At 42.6% G+C, this 21,152-nt stretch overlaps 1 protein-coding gene across 1 annotated transcript in view; it reads right to left on the bottom strand.

Moving 5' to 3' along the window:
- dnah9l (dynein, axonemal, heavy polypeptide 9 like) overlaps positions 1–21,152 on the bottom strand; it is a 393,205-nt gene that overhangs the window by 12,455 nt on the left and 359,598 nt on the right. Inside the window, exons 53-58 of the mRNA XM_041200867.1 lie at positions 20,939–21,066; positions 12,788–13,015; positions 11,291–11,482; positions 9,062–9,181; positions 3,711–3,953; positions 3,009–3,191 (exon numbers count right to left, since the gene is read on the bottom strand). Coding sequence (XP_041056801.1) covers positions 3,009–3,191; positions 3,711–3,953; positions 9,062–9,181; positions 11,291–11,482; positions 12,788–13,015; positions 20,939–21,066 — 1,094 coding nt within the window. The remainder of the gene's footprint in view (positions 1–3,008; positions 3,192–3,710; positions 3,954–9,061; positions 9,182–11,290; positions 11,483–12,787; positions 13,016–20,938; positions 21,067–21,152) is intronic.

Raw genomic sequence — 21,152 nt, forward strand, 5'->3', positions numbered from 1 at the left:
AATTAAGATTGCAGTTTGCTTTTCTGGCTTTAGGATCAGTTGTAAAAAATAAACTAGAAGGAAATTGTTTAGTGTTTTATTTGCTTTTTTGATAAAAAGCTAAAATGTAAAAAAGACATAATATAGGTGGACCATATTGTCAGTAGACTATTCTACACTGGTTACTACTATTCTAACCATCCTTAAAATGAATTTATGAATAATAGCAAAAAGTAAGAAAAAACATATATTTCTACCAATAAGGTTGTCATTAAGAAACTAATGCAGCACCCTGCAATTGAACAATCAACTGAAAAAGTATATTCCTTCAAGTCAGATTGGGAGTTAGTTGGGGATAAATTGCCCAAGTCGTGTCTAACTAATTTGACTGAGTTTTTCGATCAGAGTAATGCGATGGCTGTGGTACACATAAACTTCCGAAAGGTGTTTGGCAAAGTGTCACATTTGTGAACAAAGCTGAAGCACATGGAAAATAAGGGACAGTGGCAATGTGGATATGAAGTTGGCTGAGTGATAGCAAATAGAGAATGGTGATGAAGGATTACTTTTCAGATTGGAGAAGATTTACAGTGGGGTTCCCCAGGGGGTAGTCCTCACACCACTGCTTTCCTTGATATATATATGTTGCTTGACTTAACTTGGGTGCATAGGGCACAACTTCAAAAGTTTCAGATGACACAAAACTTTGAAGCACTGTGAACTGTGGGAAGAATAGGTATAAACTTCAAGAAGACATAAACAGGCTGGTGGAATGGGCTGAAATGATGTGGCTGGTGAAATTTACAGCAAGGAAGTGTGAAGTGATTCATCTCATGGAAGAATGAGGACAAGCAATATAGAATAAAGGGTACAATTCTAAAAGGGGTGCAGGAGTAGAGGGACTTGGGGGTTTATGTGCACAAATCATTGAAGGTGGCAGGGCAGGTTCAGAAAGTGGCTGAAAAGACATACGGGACCTGTGCTTCTTAAATAGAGTTATAAAGTATAGGTATGATGAACTTTTATAAAACACTGGTTCAACTGGAGTATGGAGTCCAATTCTGGGCACTTCAATTCTTGAGGAAGAATATGAAGGCTTCAGAGAAGGTGCAGAAAAGGTTTATAAGAATGCTTCCAGAGATAAGGATCTTCAGTTACGTGATGAACTGGAGAAGCTGGGGGTTTGTGTTCTTTTTAGGGAAGAGAGGTTGAGAAGCGATTTGAAGAGGTGTTCAAGATCATAAACGATCTAGACAGAGTAGTTAGAGAGAAACATCTCATTGGTGGAAGGTTCGAGAACCAGAGGACAGCAATTTAAGGTGATTGCCGAAAGAGCCAATGGTGACATGAGGAAAATCTTTTTTATGCAGCAAGTGGTTAGGATCTGGAGTGCACTGCCTGAGATTGTGGTGGCAGCAAATTAAATTATAGCTTTCAAAAGGAAATTCGATAAGCACCTCAAGAAAAGCATTTGCAAGATTACAGGGAAAGGGTGGGGAAGAAAAGTTTGTCTTTTTGCATTTTTCTACATTTACTCAATACTTCAGCAAAACAAATGTTCAGACTTATATTTTCACAGGTTATCAAAAAAATTGTAAGAAAGTTTGCCTCTAGTTGCGAGCTGTGGTGACATTGTAAGAAACCGCTTGTGATTTTGCTAAGCATAGTGAAAAGCAATTTTTAAATTCATTCTTGGGATGTGGGCATTACCAGCATTGCCAATGTTTATTGCCCACCTACTGCAAGTAATGGGCTTCTCTTGCCTGCTGCACTGCCCATTCGCCTTCTCTTGCTGCACTGCTGCAAATGCCAAGCAGGTGCCCCAATATAGCTCACTAGCTAAGGTGTTCTTGCCGAGAACCAGCAGAGACACGACGAGCAAAATGGCCTCCTTTGGTGATGCAACCATTCTGTGATTCTATGCTACGTGCGTTCAGTGAATACAAAATTAGGTTCAGGTTGTTGTGTCCCAGGCCAATGCCCTCCCATCCTTGAAAGTGCGCTGATTGCTTTTTGGAAGACACTGACTTCCAAGTATCTTAGATGCCTGCCTAAAACAGGCATTAGGCTGTTAAATATGTTGATCGAGGCCTTAATGCCACTTTAGGATCCCACTTAAATATATGGATTTACTGCAGCTTAACCTTTGCTCCTTAAAGGGACTGCTGGAGGCATTTAATGAAAAGGCCAGTCATATATATGTTTATTTGGAGCCAGGAAGGGCTGGTGGGGGGTGGGGGGGGGGGGGGGGGGGGGGGGGGGGGGGGGGGGGGGGGGGGGGGGTGGCGGCGGTGGGGTGGGTGGTGGTTCTACTGGCTCCAGAACAGCTGCAGGCCACTGCTGGCCTATATTTGCTGCCCTCCTGTTTGTCTCTGTTCTTCCGAGGGCTTACCTGTGGATGAGCTCAACTGATTTTGAGAAGGTCCTGACCTGTGAGCTACATTGGGGCACCTGCTTGGCATTTGCAGCAGTGCAGCAGGAGAAGGCGAATGGGCAGTGCAGCAGGCAAGAGAAGCCCATTACTTGCAGTAGGTGGGCAATAAACGTTGGCAATGCTGGTAATGCCCACATCCCAAGAATGAATTTAAAAATTGCTTTTCACTATGCTTAGCAAAATCACAAGCGGTTTCTTACAATGTCACCACAGCTCGCAACTAGAGGCAAACTTTCTTACAATTTTTTTGATAACCTGTGAAAATATAAGTCTGAACATTTGTTTTGCTGAAGTATTGAGTAAATGTAGAGAAATGCAAAAAGACAAACTTTTCTTCTGCAGTATTATCTCAGCAAAATATTACAATTTAGCATTACCATTGGTTGAAAAGGTGCAATTGTATTTTTTCAGCAGTGAATGTACTCATTGATGTGCAATACAGAAAATATATTGTATGACTTTATGACTTTGAACTATCCATTCTACAAAGCTTTCAGCTTTATCAGAAAGAAAATTAGATGGAAAACAATAAATCCTTTTGATTGGCTTTATTCATTTAGAAAAACATATTTCACAATTTTAACGCATGTCTTACCTTTAGCCCCAGATCAAGTTCTTTTAATGAATGTCTCACTTCTTGAATTAGGATATTCATTCTTTCACATTCTTGGAAGCAAACCAGAATGTAAGGGGAACACTCAGCTGATTTAGAGGTTATATCAACCATATTGTATTCCTCTGGCAGTTTTTCCAATATATCATCCAAGATAGCCTTTACCTTTAAAAGTAGTGCAAATTGATTGTTAAGCATGATGCTTACGTAATTTTATATATTAAAATTTTATTCAGTGTAAACTTATTTTCCCATTTCTTAATGTGCAAAAATTCCTTTGTTTTCATTTTCCTCTTGCATCTTACTAAAATATCAATAGATTTGTGCCAACTAAATTTTGAATATGAAAACCAATATCTTAATTCAGTAAAGCTTCATGTTGAATGAACTCCAGCTTATCTGATTACCTCTTCTAGCCAATACATATGTCATTGTTCAGCTGTTTAGCAAAGCAATAAGAATATTGAAACACATAGTCAACACTCTGCTGTGAATACAACATAAAGGCCGATGTAAAATATTTGGCTATTTTTTCTCTACCCCAAATGCTAGGTTCTGTAACAGCTTAACCACCTGATAATTTTACATTTTATTTTCATTGGCAGGAAATAAATCAACAATTAAAAAATGAATACACGTAGTCTAAAAAAATTGTGTTCATTCACAAGTTTGAAATCCTCTGACCTTTTCTTCAACGGTCTGTGTTGCGCCTTCACCAGTTATTGAATCTCTGGGCTGCATTTCTAATAAAGTATGGAGAAGGCTGTCTGAAGTTACAGTCAGGAACTCAATCTCTGCATTTGAGTGGAGACCATAATGTACAGGACTTTCAGGTGGTAACATTTCATCAATGTACCTGTGGTAACCATTGTAATCAAGGTTTGATGGAGCCACAAAACCAGGAGCTAAAGCCATTTTTCTTTCAAACTGTAACAAAGCAAGAAATCAATGCAAATTACCCAATTTAATAATTCACCATCTTAATTTAGTGTATAAACATGTTCTTACTTGTTTAAATAACCATGCAGCTAATATAAGGCTTGTTATTAACTTCTAATTGAAGGGAGCACACAAAATTTTGAAATAAGAACAGGAAGTGTTTGAATTGGTTGAAAGTGGTTGAAGTGCTGATTCTTCAGCATCTGAAAGGAGGGAAACAGCCAACGGTTTGGGTGATGACCTTTCATCAGAATTTGGAAGAGAAATGCAAGAAGGATCCTTTGTAAGTGCAGCACTGGCCAAGCAAGGAAGAAAGTGAAGGAAGTGAAGATCAGATATGCTAATTGCAGGTTTGATAGGCTGGAATCCGTTACTTTTAATTATTGAAGAGGTGAAAATGTGTGTTGATATCCAATATGACATCTCATTAAGGATGTGAAAAGGCAATAGGAAAATCAAAGGGTTGAATTTAGTGAAGCCTGTCGGAGCGGGCACGGTGGCAGGAGGGGCCAGGAGAATCGGGTGGAAGCAACCGCGTCTGATTCCCAACATTAGGAAAACTGGCCCCAATTAAGTTGCGGTGAGGGGTGGGGGGGGGGGTGCCGTGGGGTGGGGGGTGCGGTGCAGCAAGGGCCTGACATGGGAATACTGCCCGCTGGTGGTGGGATGCTATTAGGTTCATTAATGAACCACTTAATGGTAATTATCTCTGAGTCCGCCAGAATTTAGTGGTGGCTCAGGTGTTTAAAGGGACTTGCAAGGCTCCTGAAAGCCACCCAGCAGCCATGACATTTTGCCTGTGGCCTCATGGGGCAGGGGGAGGGGGTCCCTTACTGACAGATGCTCAGTGCCCGATCAAGGGACTCGGCATCAGGAAGGGGGTGCTGCTAAAAGCATGCCCCCCCACCGACAAACCACCCCCCCCTCCACCCCGCAAGCCCTTGCCTCTGACCCTCCCCCACACACATTTATTTGTCTCCAGGGATCCAGCGTCAATCATTTGGGTAGGCCTCAGAACATACCAGAAGCAGCCACTACTCCTGGTGGCATAGCTGACCTCTAATTGGTCCACCGCTCTCAGGGGCAGGATTACCACTCTCTGGGGGCCTAAATCAAGTGGTAGGCCTGACACTGGCCAGTTAAGTGCCTAAGTGCACTTAAATTGCATCGGGACTTCCCCATAGAAATGACACAGGGCTCCCACTGGTCAAGGGAACACACATCACTAGACCAACATTTTACCCAAAAGGTTAATTGAAATAATTTTAAACTGGAAGGGAATTAAGTGAAATGTGAATGGGACAAACTAGCAGAAAACTGGCATCGACAGTCAAATCCCTCCATGGCCTTACCCCTCCAAATCTCTGTAATCTCCTCCAACCCTGCAACCCTCTGAGATATATGCACTCCTCTAATTGCTGTGCTTTCAGTTTCCTAGGCCCCAAGTTCTTGAATTTCCTCCCTACATCTCTCTCTGCCTCTCTATCTCACTTACCTCCTTTAAAAAACTCCTTAAGCCTACTTCTTTGATCAAGCTTTTGGTCATCTCACCCCATATCTCCTTATGTAGCCAGCTGTCATGCTTTGTTTTATAATGCTCCATTGAAGCATCTTGGGACATTAAAGGCGCTAAATAAACATAGGTTGTTGTTGTATAAAGTCAATGTTCAGATCAGAGGGCTACAGTATGGAAGTGAAATTTCCGGGCAGACTTTTACTGTCTCCAGGTTGACGGAATTGGAGACAGGAGGTTGGTAAAATTGTGGGGGAATGTGTTGGAACAGAACCCTGATGTGTTCCCACCGCCATTTAATTTTGCCAGAGGCGCTCAGGCAGTAGGGTCGAATGTCCGCATAATAATAGTGAGCAGGTAATCAAGCCTGTTATGAAGCCAGTAGAGGGCTGTTTTGAGGCACCTTTTAAATTTTACCAGAAGCACACGGGATATACAGAGCTTCAGCAGCAGGTGAGTGGTGGCTGGAGGTGGAAGTCATTGAGAGACGCAGCATTTTAACACAGGCCAGGTGAGGGACAATAGAGCCCGGAAGGATAAACTGGAGGTACTCCAAAGTGGGGGCACACATCAGAGGTAGACTATGGGAGAGGTCTCTCCGTGGTCCAGCTCATGCATGCAGAGGTGGGAGATAGGGAGGCTTTCAGACTTGAGTGCATAAATTCACAATGGGTCTCATACACTCAGATTTTGAGACCTCCTGTGAGAATAAGAATGAGAGAAAGATAGTGAGAGACAGGTGTAGCCACAGGGAGCAGGGCTGCAACACAGCACAACAATTTCCGAGGCGTTTGATGAGACATGCTGCAGGTGCCTCCTAGAACTATCATGAGCTGGTGCTCCAGAGTGGAGTGGCCTTTCTACTCCGGTGCATTCGATGATAGCCATGGACATCCTCTGGGTGTCTGAGGCATGGAAGGCCGTGGCACATGGAGAGCCACTTGCATCTGTGCAGGAGCTCCCTGTTTCATCATGACTTCATGAAGCATTGGTGTCACCATCAAAAGGGTTAAGGAGCCACCGTCTATGCCAGGACCACCCTGAGAGGTACACCAGGGTCTTCATGCAGCCGGTCCTCCATCCTTTCAGGGCTCATCGACCCTTCCCTGCACACCGGTTTGGGTTGCAGGCAACCCAGGTCCACTTCGCCCACGTGAACACAAGTGTCTGGTCATGCTCGATGTCCGGGCCAGCGCCCTCTTCTCATATTTCAATGGATCCTTTTGTGACATCCGAGGCTGCAAGCTTGGTATTATGAATGCCACTCACCTTGCCAAACCACACCAGGTCATTGAAAGACTTGTGGCACTGCACCTATGTTTGTGTGATTACCTCACAGCTACTGACTTACTCTGTGGCCTCCAGCTAAGACTTTTTGGTAAGGCTTGCTGGCCTTCTCCTCCTGTCGAATGGGAAGAGCACCACTTTCCATGCTTTTGGAGGAACACTTCCAGGTGGCATCACTAAACGTGGGCACCCATCCTTTAGCTGCAGCCATTCCTTGAAAGACTCCTTTGTTTAGCCTCCCTTCTAGCTGCCTCTATTTATTGGGCCTTTGACCCAAGTGCTGCTGTCCATTTAAATATGGTGCCTTCGATTCAGCTACTGGGACGTCTTCCCACCCATCACCCATTATTGGCCGGCTCCCAGGCCTGCTGGCTGTTAATTGAACGCTGATGGCAAAATCCAGTTTCCGGCCTCCCAGTCGTCCATGGGGCTGTACAACCTGAATTGGACAATGAACTAGGGACTTCCTCCCTTCTGGTAAAATTCAGTGCACTGTTTCTCCAAGTTTGTATTGAATCTGTTTGGAAAATTGCAGGAGACCAACGATGGAGAGGTAGAAAGGTTGTGAGGTTTTAATATCTTGTGTAGTACAGTACCATAATCTCAACTACTCAACCACTTGTCTTACAACACAGTTATAATTACTTTCTCACCATAGAGGATCAGCCGCGATCATATTGAATGGCGGAGCAGGCTTGAAGGGCTGAAAGACCTACTCCTGTTTCTATTTTCTATGTTTCTATCCCTTGTTCCCTCCTCACTGCTTGTCATTTCTAGAGTGCACAGGCCATTTGTGCCCAGGCTTCTGCCAATTCTAGCCTGCAATTAATCAATAGGAGGTGAAAAAGAGAGACATGTGTTCAATCACCATCTTATTTTCATCCTCCACTTTGGGCAGCCATGTTAGTTCTCCTCTGAATGGAAATTTGGTTTCCCTACATGACATTTGCTACAGTTCAGAAGTAAGGTGATGTGCAAAGCACTTTCATATCTTGACAACACCTAAATGAATTCACTCACTTTTCCAGAACCACTTTATCCAATTCAGGGTCACGGGGAGTTGGAGCCTGTCCCGATAGTCAGTGGAAGCTAGGCAGGGTACACCCAGGACAGGACACCAGTCCATCACAGGGCACACACTCACACATACTCATGCACTCACACACGCATTCAAAGGGGAAATTTAACTGTAGCCAATCTGCCTAACCAGCATGTCTTTGGATGGTGGGAGGAAACGAGAGCTCCTGGCAGAAACCTGCACGGACATGGGGAGAACATGCAAACTCCACACAGACAAACACCCGTGGTCAGAACCAAACCCGCGTCCCTAGAGCTGTGAGGCAGCAGTGCTAATCACTGAGCTGCTGTGCTATCATGCCCCCATACGGATTCAAACATTAGAATTATGTGATAAAACAAGTCACGATGTTGAGGAGACCCTAGATGCAATAAAAATATGAAAATTCTAGATGTTTACTTTTGGTTTATTATGTCAATGATTCTCAAACTGTGAGGCATGGAAGTTGGTTAAGTGCGGCAAGGGATGGAAGCAAAAATGGAAGGTTTAAAATTTGCTATCAATCTGTCTCCTCTTATCCCACAAAGGAAAATACTGATGATGCTGGAAATATGAAATATAAATAGAGAGAAACAGAATTAAAATTTCAGGTTGGTTGCAAAGAAAGGTCACTGACTTGAAATGCTGACTCTCTTTCTCTCTCCACAGATGTCGCCTGGCCCTCTAATCGCATCCTCATATAAAACCAACTGCCTGATTCACTGGAAGGTTTCAGGGAAGGCTCCGTGCTAATGAGAATAATCAAGTTTTTTTTTTAACTCCAGGAAAGAGGCAGGTGTAATGGGGAAGGGAAAAATAGAAGAGGAAGCATAGCAGTAGGAAGAAAAGTGGAGGAAAGAGAAAAAACACAGATGAAAAAGACTAAGAGAGAGAAAATGGAGAAGAGGAACAGCAGTGATGGAGGAGAATGATAATGCAAGGTTTGCTGCTTTTGTTGGACAGATTTACCAATATTTATAGCTTTTCAACTGTAATAGGTGGCCCAAAATGTTTGTGAATTCATAATTTACATATAAGTGTGAAAGCATGGAAAGGTTAATATTCAATAAACAATTTGTTTGTACATAAATATTAATTTAAATTGGAAGAATTATTATCTAGATGTTACTTTGTATTAAACAACTGGGCATATATTTCCAGTAGGGGGAGCCCCAGCTCCAGTAACTTAAAATTTCAGACAGCCTATACCATTGAATAACATTCATCAAAACAAAACACCTGGTTAGGTTGCATGTATTCTTCTAGATAAGTATGACACAGTCGTCTGTCCCAGTCATCAGTAATATGGCCACCATACATAATTTCGCCAAACAGGTAACGCAGATCTTCCCATGGTACCTAAAACCCCAAATAACTTAGTCAGTGTTCACATTTAAAACCTAGGATGATATGTTTTGCGCTCATGAATGGATGCTTTATACATATCTTTTATTAATGTGGTCATAATAAACTTAACTTAGTGAGCCTTATGTTGTAATAAAGAATTGGGAGGCAGCTAAAGAATAATCAAAATTACCATTAACAGCAACCTCACAGCTCTCATATAAAACAATAAATTATCCATAGAATAAATATAGTGCACCACTGATGATGTACTCTTGATATTCTTTCACCCTTGGACAACTGCCTAACTGAATTATGGATCTTTCACACTCCAAAAAGAATTACAATAATGCAGCATCACTGACATGAGATCTTAAAAAATTACACTAATTTATCATCTGTTTGATAATAGGATGATCAAGCTTGTTCAATAAATGAAGTTAATTTAATCTGCCTAATTATTGGCGTACTTATTGGGACCTCCAGTCTTAACACCTGCAAGGTAGCCTCAGATACCAATGGAAAACAATGTTATTATCGCAGAAAACATGTTATTATTAATTTATTGCTATTTGTATAGCCATAGAAATAGGAACAACATTCTAGATAAAGAAAAAAATATAGAATCATAAAGACACTATGCTCATGCTGGGTGGTGTTGCTCAGCCCCAGAGGCCAGAAATCAGATGAGTCCATGGACTCTCTGATATCCCTTGCTGGTGCACAGAACCCAGTTTGAAGACCTAAGTCAAGAAGCATATCTTCAGTTTCATTTGCTAATCTGTTTTTGGAAATTGACATGGCTCTTTTTATCCTTCTAACTAAGTTGTTTTATAAACCAGACCAAAACGCCAAGTTTGTGAGAAATAGTAAAATATGCTTTAAGTGATGACAAAAAAAGGTTAGCAGTTCGATGGATTTTTGCTCTCTCTTGGTAGATGTATGTCCAAAATGCCAAAACCGTTCCTAATTCATCATTTTCAGCTTGGAGTTGTCAGGCTGACTGAAAAGAATGGAAATGTCACCTAGCACAACAGAGTGAAATCCATCAGCTGAGACATAACTACTGCAATCGAGAAATCAGGGAGGGCTGGCAGTTCAGTAATAGTATTGGATCACTGTTAGAGAATAATGGTGACATGTCTGCTCATAGTATCGTAGTCCTGCCTGTTCTTCCATCCATATCTTAATGGTTTAATCATAATATTTGAGCCCTAGCCATTAAGTATAATGTGCTATCAATGAAGTAAAGTTAATTCATGCACTGCTGCATAGAGTTTATAAAGAATTTAAGAAAACTTATTAATGAAATAAAACACAACACTCTGACCATTTTCCTTTCTTTCCAGTGAATTGGATAAAAATAATTCTATAAATCCTAATAACTTAACAAAGTAATCCTTTCCTGTGCAATAGGTGAAAATTCAAAGAAGTGAAACATAAAAAATAAACTTTGGGAATGTGACAGAGAACACATATTGAAAATATATATAAAATGTGTACCACTCTGTCTCTCAACACATTCAATTGGTTCCCATAGAAAATTCCAAGATAAGTCATTTTAATTATCAGAAGCTTGACAATTCTTGTAATTTTCATGCTTCTTACATTTTCACGGCTATGATCAGAAACTGGAAGAATTTCATACATCCAAACATTAGCACCATCATTTCATGCAATAATAATTGTGGTCAGTAATAGTGCGGAATCATCCAACTACAGTTTCAAAGCCAGTCAGCAAAAGCCATTTAAAATCATTTGAGAGTCATGGGACACTCTATACAAACTATCAAACCAGAATTAATTCCAGTTAAGCTTGTGAGTGGGGAGGTGTGGGATGGGGTGGGAGCAGGGTCGGAGTGGAGGGGAAAGAGAAAGGGATAGATAGAAAGAATGAGAGAGACAGAGGGCGCAAGGTCCCTGCTAGACCTTTCATTTCACTTGAACACAAGTTTCTGATCTGGGCTATTTAGATTGAGACCGTTCTATTTAGTTTCTTCCAAAGTGTTGGGTCAAAATACCTAGTTTTGATTATATTCACCACATACTCATACCATACTGAATAAATAAAATTCCTACAAAATAATTTCAGTACAATTAGAATCTCATATATCTCCACAGTACCTGAGCGTTAGCTTCCAAATAGCTAAATAAAACATGGACTGAGATAGTTAGGTCTCCGGTATTAAAAGGGTACTTTCGATTCCAGCCCTGAGGTCCAAATTTACGCCGTTCAGCAACACAGGCATGGAAGTAGCAGAGTGAAAACAGTATTGTCTTAAATTCATATTCACGAGAGCATTGATCTAGAATATCCTGCAATGAAGGTATAGAAAATGTGCTTAATATAACAAATGTAAGTCAGGTAATCATTTTCACAAAAGAGGGAAAAAAAACCTGATTTAGTAACTTGGCTTTGTCCAAAATATTCAGACAGTTGGATTGTTGGTTTCATTTGATCAGAAAATCAAACTTAAACAATGCAGATCAGATGAATAGATTTGCACAAATGATATAAACACAATGTCACATTTACTAAAATTTAAATACTGTATTCATTTTCCTATCACTAGAAAAAACATCTTTAAAAATATAATAGATGCCACAATGCAGATGTCATCCAGAAGTGGATTTGAGATTCATTTGAGCTTCAGACTAAGCACTATATTAGGTTAATTGTAGCTTTCGTGTTCGTTTCATCCAACAGCAAAGTGTCAGTAAAGCTTGCGTCTAATCCAGACCAGGACTATCTACTGTTAGGTGCAACTATAGAACTAGACCATCACATCTTGCATTCCAAATTTATAAATAATTTACATATGGGTCATGGGTGTGAAAAAATAAAAGATCAAAAATAAATAAAACAAAATCTCAAAAAGTGCACACTTCCATTTAAATTTTCTTTGCTAGGTTCCTTTCCAGCAAAAAAATCTGCACACAGTTAATTTTTTGAGGATTAGAATTTCTCTGAAGTTTTTTTCCCCCCTTCCTTTGGTCCTAAAGTCCCAGTTCACGCCCTGTTGAAAAGCTGACCTTCCCCCAGGCCTCTGATGCTGCTTTGAACTGACCAATTTGAGAGAAACAAAAGTGCCCATTGATCTATGATTTTCTTTCCTTCACTTCATGGGGGAAAGCATCTTGTTTCCACTCAGTATCTGCTCACAACAGCATATTGAGATCAGCCACTCTGCATGAAGCATGTTTGACTCAAATCCCCACTCTTTCCCTGCCATGGATCAACATGATTGGGCTTCAAGACTTGGTGACACTGAGCCACATTTAAACTTTTGTAGATTACAAATATAATGCACAGTGCTTTCAGCTTGAAGTGGACTTACTGATCAAGAGTTAAAAGGACCTCACTTTAAAGACCAGTGTAAAGCCTCAAAATTGAGGACGAAGCAAATGGATGACCGTTCTTCCCACTCTCCCATCAGCAAAGCTGAATGTCCCACAACCTAAACTCCAGATCAATCCTTTTAATAATATGACTCAACATTTCTTGTGAATCAAACCACTGTTCCCAGTTCCCCATTCCTTTTTTCTGCCCCGTGCACAGAATATTTAAGCTGCAAATACTCCTTACTATCTGCCAAAATATTGAAATGCTATCAGCCATACCTGATCAAAATTATCCAGAGCTGCATGGAGATTAGCTAGCATACCAGTTGGTGGTTCATTGGTAATTTTAACTGAGTTCTCAAGGATTCCTTGTGGAATGATGTGCTCTTCAGGAGTTGGAGCAGATTCTGCACTCATGAACACACGGTAGTCTGGATGGGATCCTTCACTGTACTTCTCAAGAAGCTGTTCAAAATTGCTGAGCCATTTAGCTACTAAGTGAATATTCTGCAGGGCATTTGAACAAGTGTTTTGTCATTAAAAATTGTTGCATTCAAATATATATATATACACATCTTTTTAGTTTTATGCATCAATTGGTAATATTTAAAGCTTTGCTTCTATTTCTTAATCATGAGATCCTTGGAAGACAGAAAGAAGAACAGCTCAAGTTAACACCTATATATTAAACTTATTAAGGTATTGAAATTCAGGTTACTTATTCTCTAATGTAAAATGAGAAAACAAGAAATAAATGATAAAGGTCAACCTTCCAAAAATAATGGAGTCAGGATTGTGTAGATGCATAAAGCATTCAAATCAGAATGGTGGGGAGAACTATAAAACACTTCAGGGAAATATAAACAGGGATTAGCAAAATAGACAGACAGGGGCAACTGTAATTTAATTGGCTAAGAATGAGGTAATGCATTTTGGAAAAGAAACAAGGAATGAGAGTATACGCTCAATAGCAAGATGTGAAATTGTATGAATGAACAGAGTGAGGTATTTAATGGAGCTGATGGGGTCTTGTCCACTAGCTGGATCAAGGGCCTCAGGAGCAGAAGTTCTGCCCACTGAGAGCTGCTGGCCAGGGCTCTAATAAATGGCAGCCCCAATTGGGGAGGAGGTGGCTGCTGCCTGTACCACACTCACATGAGGCCTGGGATCATTGCTGGATCCCAGGACACAGGTGAGTGATGGTGGGAGGCGGTCATAGGGTGGAGGTCACAGGGGAGGGGTTTCGGAAGCAAAGGCAGGGAAGTGGCTGTTAGTGTGACCGCCACACCCCCCCACCCCCATCCCCCCCACAACCCTCCGCACTCACCCCACCCTCCCCTCTCTGTGCCCACTCTTGATTCTGGGTCTCTCAAACAGGCACTGAGTGCTTTTGAATGAGGGCCCCACCCTTGGACCCTGCAGCTCCACTGCACGGTTTGCTGGTCATGTTCCCTGCATGGTGAGTCCTCACCCGCTACTGCTGGATGGTGGGGTGAGGCTCTTAAGTGGCCCAGTTATGGGCTTAATTGGCAGCGGTGTGGGAAGGCCATCCAAGGGCCTTTTCACCATGGACTTAATTGGGGTGGGCATGGGAAGGTGACAGCATCCCCACCCGTCAACCTCCCATCTGATCAAACGTCCCCTGCAACCTGGGCGTTATATCCCAGCCAGAGACAACTAAGTCCAAATATATAATTCCGAAAGCATGACTGCAGGTGGACAAAGCAAACAGATTTTTGGATTTTATAAATATGGGCATAAAGTTAGAGTACGGAAGCAAAAATGGATTTATAAAAAACATGGTTCGGCCAGAGTTGCAGCACTGTCTATAGTTTTGGGCGCCCATTATAGAAACAACATAAAAGCTTAGAGAGTGTGCAGTGTAAATCCACTTGAATGGTGCCAGGAATGGGAAACTATAGTTATGTGCAGAATGTTGAGATACTGCACTCATTTACACTGGGGCAGAAAAAGCTAAGAACAGACTTCAAGATTTTTTAAAGATGGTTGATAGACTGAATATGGCTGGAGAGGCAGTGGCAATGGTTTTTGCTAAATTAAAATGATCAGTAAGAGAGTGAGGGGTGGGGGTTAGAGAAATGTGTTCAACCAGAAGATTGTTGGAGCATAGAATATTTTGCCACAGAAAGTTTTTGAGGCATCGAGCATTGCACCTTTTAATGGAAAATTGAGTAAATATTTGAAGCAGAGGATGATGGCAGGTTATGGGAATGAGCACTCAAACCAGATTAGTTTTGGCTTGCTCTAGCAAAGAACAAGTGCAAGGACAAGGTCTATGGCTATACACAAATATCATGGGCAGAATATTATGCTCAGTGTGTGGGTGCGCGCCTGACACACCCAAGAGTAAAATGACACGTGATGATGTCAGGCGAGCGTCCCAAAGTCAGCATGCAGTCTCGCGATATTTCATTTGGTGGGCGTGAGGCGGAGTCAGCTGCGCACCTGCCGATAATTAAAAGGCCTATTAAGGCCATTAGGAAGCTAATTAAATTTAAATTTATGCTGTCCGTCCAACCTAATGATTGACGAGCAGGCGAAGAGGCCCAGCAGCCTTTACATTTTTTAGAAAACCTCATCCACGTGTGGGATGAGGTTTCCTAAAGCAAATAAACGTCAAATAAAAATGTTATTTTTGAATTAAAAACATGTCCCAACTCACGTGACAGAGTCACATGAGGGGAAATGCTTTATGACAATTTTATTTCCTTTATTTTATTTTTAAACACTGCTTCATCTCCCTCAGGCAGCTCCGCGCCTCGGCGAGATTGAGGCGCTCTTTTGCGTGCTTGTGCGAAGGCCACGCTAGGCCTGCTCGCCCTCTTCCCCCTGCCCGCACAGGCAGTGTTCAGCGCTGCCGCTCGCATTCCACACTGGGCAGGCCTTGATTGGCCTGCCCGTGTAAAAATGCGGCCAGCGGTCAGCTTCCCGACTGGCCCCACCCGCCCCCGCCGAGCTCCCCTGCCAAGGGCAAAATTCTGCCCCATGTTTACAGTTTAATCTGAATATGATCTTGGAGCAGGAGCTTGAGAATTACATGGTATTTTCCCCATTTCTTCTTTTATTTCAACATTCAACTATGAGGGTAACTAAAGATGAGAAAGCTCCTTACTGCAGAGCAACAGAATAAAGAAGCATTGCAAATGAAGTTTAAGGTGATAGGACTTTGATTAAAAAGCAGGCTCTCAAAAACAGTAATGTCACTTTTACTCCTGGTGCACAGTTAGGCCAGTTAGAGTGAAACAAAAACAGAATTACCTGGAAAAACTCAGCAGGTCTGGCAGCATCGGCGGAGAAGAAAAGAGTTGACGTTTCGAGTCCTCATGACCCTTCGACAGAACTGTCGAAGGGTCATGAGGACGCGAAACGTCAACTCTTTTCTTCTCCGCCGATGCTGCCAGACCTGCTGAGTTTTTCCAGGTAATTCTGTTTTTGTTTTGGATTTCCAGCATCCGCAGTTTTTTTGTTTTTATCTCCAGTTAGAGTGATGCAGGCTGAAATCATTAGCAAGCAGCTTGACAAATGGTAAAGGGGAATTTTTGATTTCTACGATATTGGAATGAATTCAGGGACAAAGGGAAATGCTACTAAAGGAATGGGTGTTATTTAAGCAGAAGTGGTACAAATGTCCTCAGAGAGTTGCAAATATAGCTTAAATACAGATAAACATGAAGTATTACATTTTGGAGGATTGGGGTGGGAAGAAACGGTAAACAGATGTATGCCCTTTATGTTAAGTGGGGGAACACAGAAATATGTACATCTGTAAAGGTGAAAGAGGAAATACATAAAATTCAAATAAAATCCTAAAGAGGTCATCTAAAGCTGTACACAATAGCACTGACTTTGCTCTGTTTTGTGGAAGACAATGCTCAGTTCCCTGGCAAAATGGTGAGGTGATAGAGATTTGCGAACATTTCCATTGCTCTGGGATTTCTAAGGTTTCCCCCAGAGGGGAGTGGAGTGCTTGCCTAACATTAAAAGTGCATTTAAAAGAAATGATGTAACACCATTCCCCTCCTAATTTTTCTCTCCCAACATCAATGGGTGTTCATTAGGAAGTGCACCCAGTAAAGCAACTCACTGTTTGAATGGCTTGTTGAGGGAGGCAATTGCAATTGTCCTGGAAATGATAATGTTAGCCTGGACAAACAAAAGCATACTTACTGAAGTTAGAAAACATTTGCCTTTGCATGAGCCTGGATTTTGCGGTCAGTGGTGAAGCAAGGGAGCTCACTGTTGACCTCAAAGAAAGCCTCACGGAGTGATCTAGTGATCCCTGTGGTGAGAACTTTACCTCTCTCATCATGCAGTGCATTGTAGGGTTTTTTAATGGGAATTCCCACCATGGAGCAACAGTGATGTCACCAAGCTATCTAAGCAGCTCATAATCTATGAGATTGGCAACAACGATTACAAACCTGAAGCAAAATGGAAAATTCTAAATGATAGTTTGGCTGGTTAGTATATTACAAGAATATAATGCAGGCTTTAGAAACAGAGGGCAGAATTTAATGTAGGTCACAGTGGTTTCGCCCACCGGCTACAAGAGCCAGTAAGAGTACCACATCAGCTCTTTTCAGGAAGGCCCACTGAATTAAGGCCAATCAGCCATTTAACTGGCCAATGGATGGGCTTCCCTGGGATTAATGAGCCTGGGAACAGAAATACCGCCTGCCAAGAGCTGCCAGCAGCTCATCATTGCGGTGCCACTGGGGAGGTGGTGGCTGCTGCTGCTACTACACCTACCCAAGACCAAGGGCTGAATTTTCCCCCATTAAGGGGGGAGGTTGTGCAGGGGTGGGCGGGAGTTAGAGTGAACCCGACCCGATCAGTGCCCCCGATCAGTTGCGCGCCGCCATTTTATGTGGGCGGGTCAATTAAGGCCTGCCCAGTGTGACGCTCACCCGGAAGCGCTGAGCACTCCCTCTGCTGGTGGGGGTGGCGGGGGATTGGAAAGAGTGCAGAAATCTTCCTGAGATGCAGAAGTGCCTCAGGGAGATTAGTTTAAGGTTCAAACATTTAAATAAAGAATTGAAAATATTTTAAGACTTGCCCCCTAATGTGTCAGTGTTATATGAGCTGGGACATGTCAAGGAACATTCATTTAAAATTTTATTTAATTAATAAACACTTCATGAAATCTCATCCCACCTGTGGATGAGGTTCCATGATAAATGTGAAGGCTGCCTGGGCTTCTCACCTGCCCACCAACCTTAAGGTTGGACGGGCAGCTCATTTAATTGATTTAATTAGTTTTAAACAGGCCTTAATAGACCTTTGACAGTTCTGCGTGCCCGCTGAACTGAAAATCTAAATGACGCACAGTGACGTTGGGACGCCCGCCCAACATCACCGCCCGTCATTTTACGTGTTGGTGAGGGGGCCGGGGCCCTGCCCCGCTCGCTGACCGGAAAATTCTCCCCCAAGGAACATAGGAAATAGGAGCAGTAGAAGGCTATTCGGCCTCTCAAGCCTGCTCCTCCACTCAACCAGATCGTGGCTGACATTCTACCTCTAAGCTATTTTCCCCATATCCTTTGATAGCTTTAATATCTGGAAATCTATCAATCTCAGTTCTGAATATACTCAATGACTAAGCCTCCACAGCCCTCTGGGGTAGAGAATTCCAAAGATTCACAATCCTCTGAGTGAAAAAGTTCCTAAATGGCATGCCCCTTATTCTGAGACTGTGTCTTGCAGTTTTGGAACCCCCAGCCAGGGGAAACACCCTTCCTGCACCTACAACTTCATGTCCTGTAAGAATTTTGTATGTTTGAATGAGATCACCTCTCATTCTTTTAAAATCTAGAGAATGTAGGCCCAGTCTCCTCAATCTCGCCTCATATGACAATCCTGTCATCCCAAGTGTCAGTCTGGTGAAGTTTAATTGCACTCCATCTATGGCAAGTATATCCTTCCTTAGGTAAGGAGACCAAAACTGTACACAATACTCGAGGTGCAGTCTCACCAAGGCTCTAAATAAGCCAGACTTCTTTCCAGCTGTACTTGTTATGAAATCCATTTGTTCCATGTCCCCATGTGCTAAGCTAGCAGACTATGGAGATTACAATATTTAAGGTACAGGGTGCTCCACTGCTTGTTATATTTGTTCCTGCCAGTAACAAAGGCGGGACCCTCTTGGAGTGTTGTGATAGTTCACCAGGTCAGTTCAAGGGTCAGTGAACAGAAGTTCTTGGGGAGTCAGTTTTTAGTGAGAGAGTTTTTAGCAGTAGCGTCAAGAAGTGTCTCAGAGAGAGGGACAAGGGATGGGGGCAGGGAGAGGTCCCAAAAGGAAGTCCCAGGTAAGGGACAGAAACAGGTCGCAGTTAAGAAAAAGAAAGGAGCAGAGAAACAGGCTTCAATTAGAAAAATGGCTGTGGGAAGTAGACTTTAAGTGAAGTGACCTTGGGAGAAGCCCTGCTAACCGAAAAGGGCTCAGAAAGAGCCCTGGAGATCCAAGAAGACAGCCAAAGGTTGGTGACTCCGTGTTGCAGGGTGTTGGGGCAAAGATACCCCCTTGGAGCAATGGTGTTCTGCTTGGCACGGCCGAAGATCTGAAACTGTGTTTGTAAGCTGATGTTTGATTGTACTCGGGAACCAAGGGAAGTGAATTCTCGAAACATGAGATTGAAATCCTGCAGAGTTGGCCATCATTGAAGCCGTCTGAGTTGGAGTGACGTTTGGAGAGAATTCCAAGGCAAGATCTTTGTAAATAGAGAATGGAAACCCTCATGGGAGAGAGAGAAGTTGTTTCAGTGAGATCTGTTGGCTCACAGTGTTACTGATGTCTGGGTGGGTTGTTGAGAAATCCATGGAATCTGTTTTGACTTCATTTAGCATTTATTGTGCAGTGTGATGTGTTCGACTGCAGTTTGCCTGTTAATTCACATGTACCTCATACTTACCTTGAATGTTAGAGTATACGATGGATATTGTAAAATCTTTTATCTTTCTGAACTTGTATAGTAAAGTTTATTTTTGTTTGTTTAAAACCTGTGGAATCTTGCAGCTTTATTCTCTTAGTAAGTGTCTTGGATCTCAAATGTTGTCTATATTAAACAAAACATTATTGGTTCCTAACCGGATCTCTCCCCACCTCCCGGGGTCTGGCCAAAGATCATGACAACTGAAATCCTCTTGCAATAAAGGCCAACATACCACTTTCCTTCCTAATTGCTTGCTGCACCTGCATATTAGCTTTCAGTGACTTGTGAACAAGGACGCCCAGGTCCCTTTGGGCATCAACACTTCCCAATCTCTCACCATTTAAGAAATACTCTGCATTCCTGTTTTCCCTACTGAGGCGAGTAACTTCACATTTTTCCACATTATATTCTATCTGTCATGTTCTTGCCCACACACTTAGCCTGTCTATATCCCCATGAAGCCTCATTGCGTTCTCCTCACATTCCCACCAAGTTTTGCGTCATCAGTAAACTTGGAAATATTACATGTGGTCCCCACAACTAAATCATTGATATAGATTGTGAATAGCTGGGACCCAAGCACTGATCCTTGAGGTACCCCACTGGTCACAGCCTGCCAATCTGAGAATGACCTGCTTATTCCTACTTTCTGTCCATAAGGATTGCCAATGAACCCAGGCAGGAGTGAAGGCAGGATTTGGGCTCATGGGTTGGGGCTTGAGGGGAAAGGGGCTAAGGGGGTTTGGCAGAAAGATCAGGGGTGGCTCTCAGCTGGGGACCCCTTCCCAATGCTGGGTCTGCTTTTGAGTGACACTGCCCCGCCCCGCCCCTCCCCTTCCATCTCGGGAGCAAACCACCCTTTGCTTTTCGGGCTTCCCACATGGCGGTTACCCTGCCTGCTGCTAGGTGACTAGCACAAGCCTTCCTGCTATGGACTTAATCACAGGGGAGATGGAATGGCGGATCATCTAGTCACCACCCTCCTGCCCGATTAAATACCCCTGCCATCAAACTCACCACAAGAGGGTGCATTAAATTCCACCCGGAGTTATACCTCTTAATGAGCCTCTTGATGATATACTTTTTTATTCATTCTTGGGACATCAGCTTTGCTGGCTGGGCCAGTGTTTATTGCCCATCCTTAGTTGCCCTTGAGAAGGTGATGGTGAGCTGCCTTCTTGAACCGCTGCAGTCCATTTGGTGTAGGTACACCCACAGTGCTGTTAGGAAGGGAGTTCCAGGATTTTGACCCAGCGACAGTGAAGGAACGGTGATATATTTCCAAGTCAGGATGGTGAGTAACTTGGAGGGGAGCTTCCAAACGATGATGTTCCCATGTATCTGCTTGTGGGTTTGGAAGGTGCTGTCGAAGGAGACTTGGTGAATTCTTAGACTTACAACCATTGAAATTACCTTTTAAATGAAAGAATGAAAGCAATAGCAATCATAGTGCAATCATGCTTCACACAACCTAACTTGCCTGCAGGATAACCCAGTGTCCTTCTTTAGATGCTTTTGTCACAGCTTGTTCAGCTACTGCCTCTTGTCCTTGGCCAAGGGATACATTGTGGAATTTTCCAGAATCTATGGTGAAGCCAAGTTTTTTTCCTGAGTGGTACAAAAATATATATCAGGGAAATATTTGTTCAACAAAATTAATTTAAATCTAAAGTAGTATGGTTAAAGGGTTTTGT

This window comes from Carcharodon carcharias, chromosome 12 (genome assembly GCF_017639515.1).
Source record: "Carcharodon carcharias isolate sCarCar2 chromosome 12, sCarCar2.pri, whole genome shotgun sequence".
NCBI classification, from domain to species: Eukaryota; Metazoa; Chordata; class Chondrichthyes; order Lamniformes; family Lamnidae; genus Carcharodon; species Carcharodon carcharias.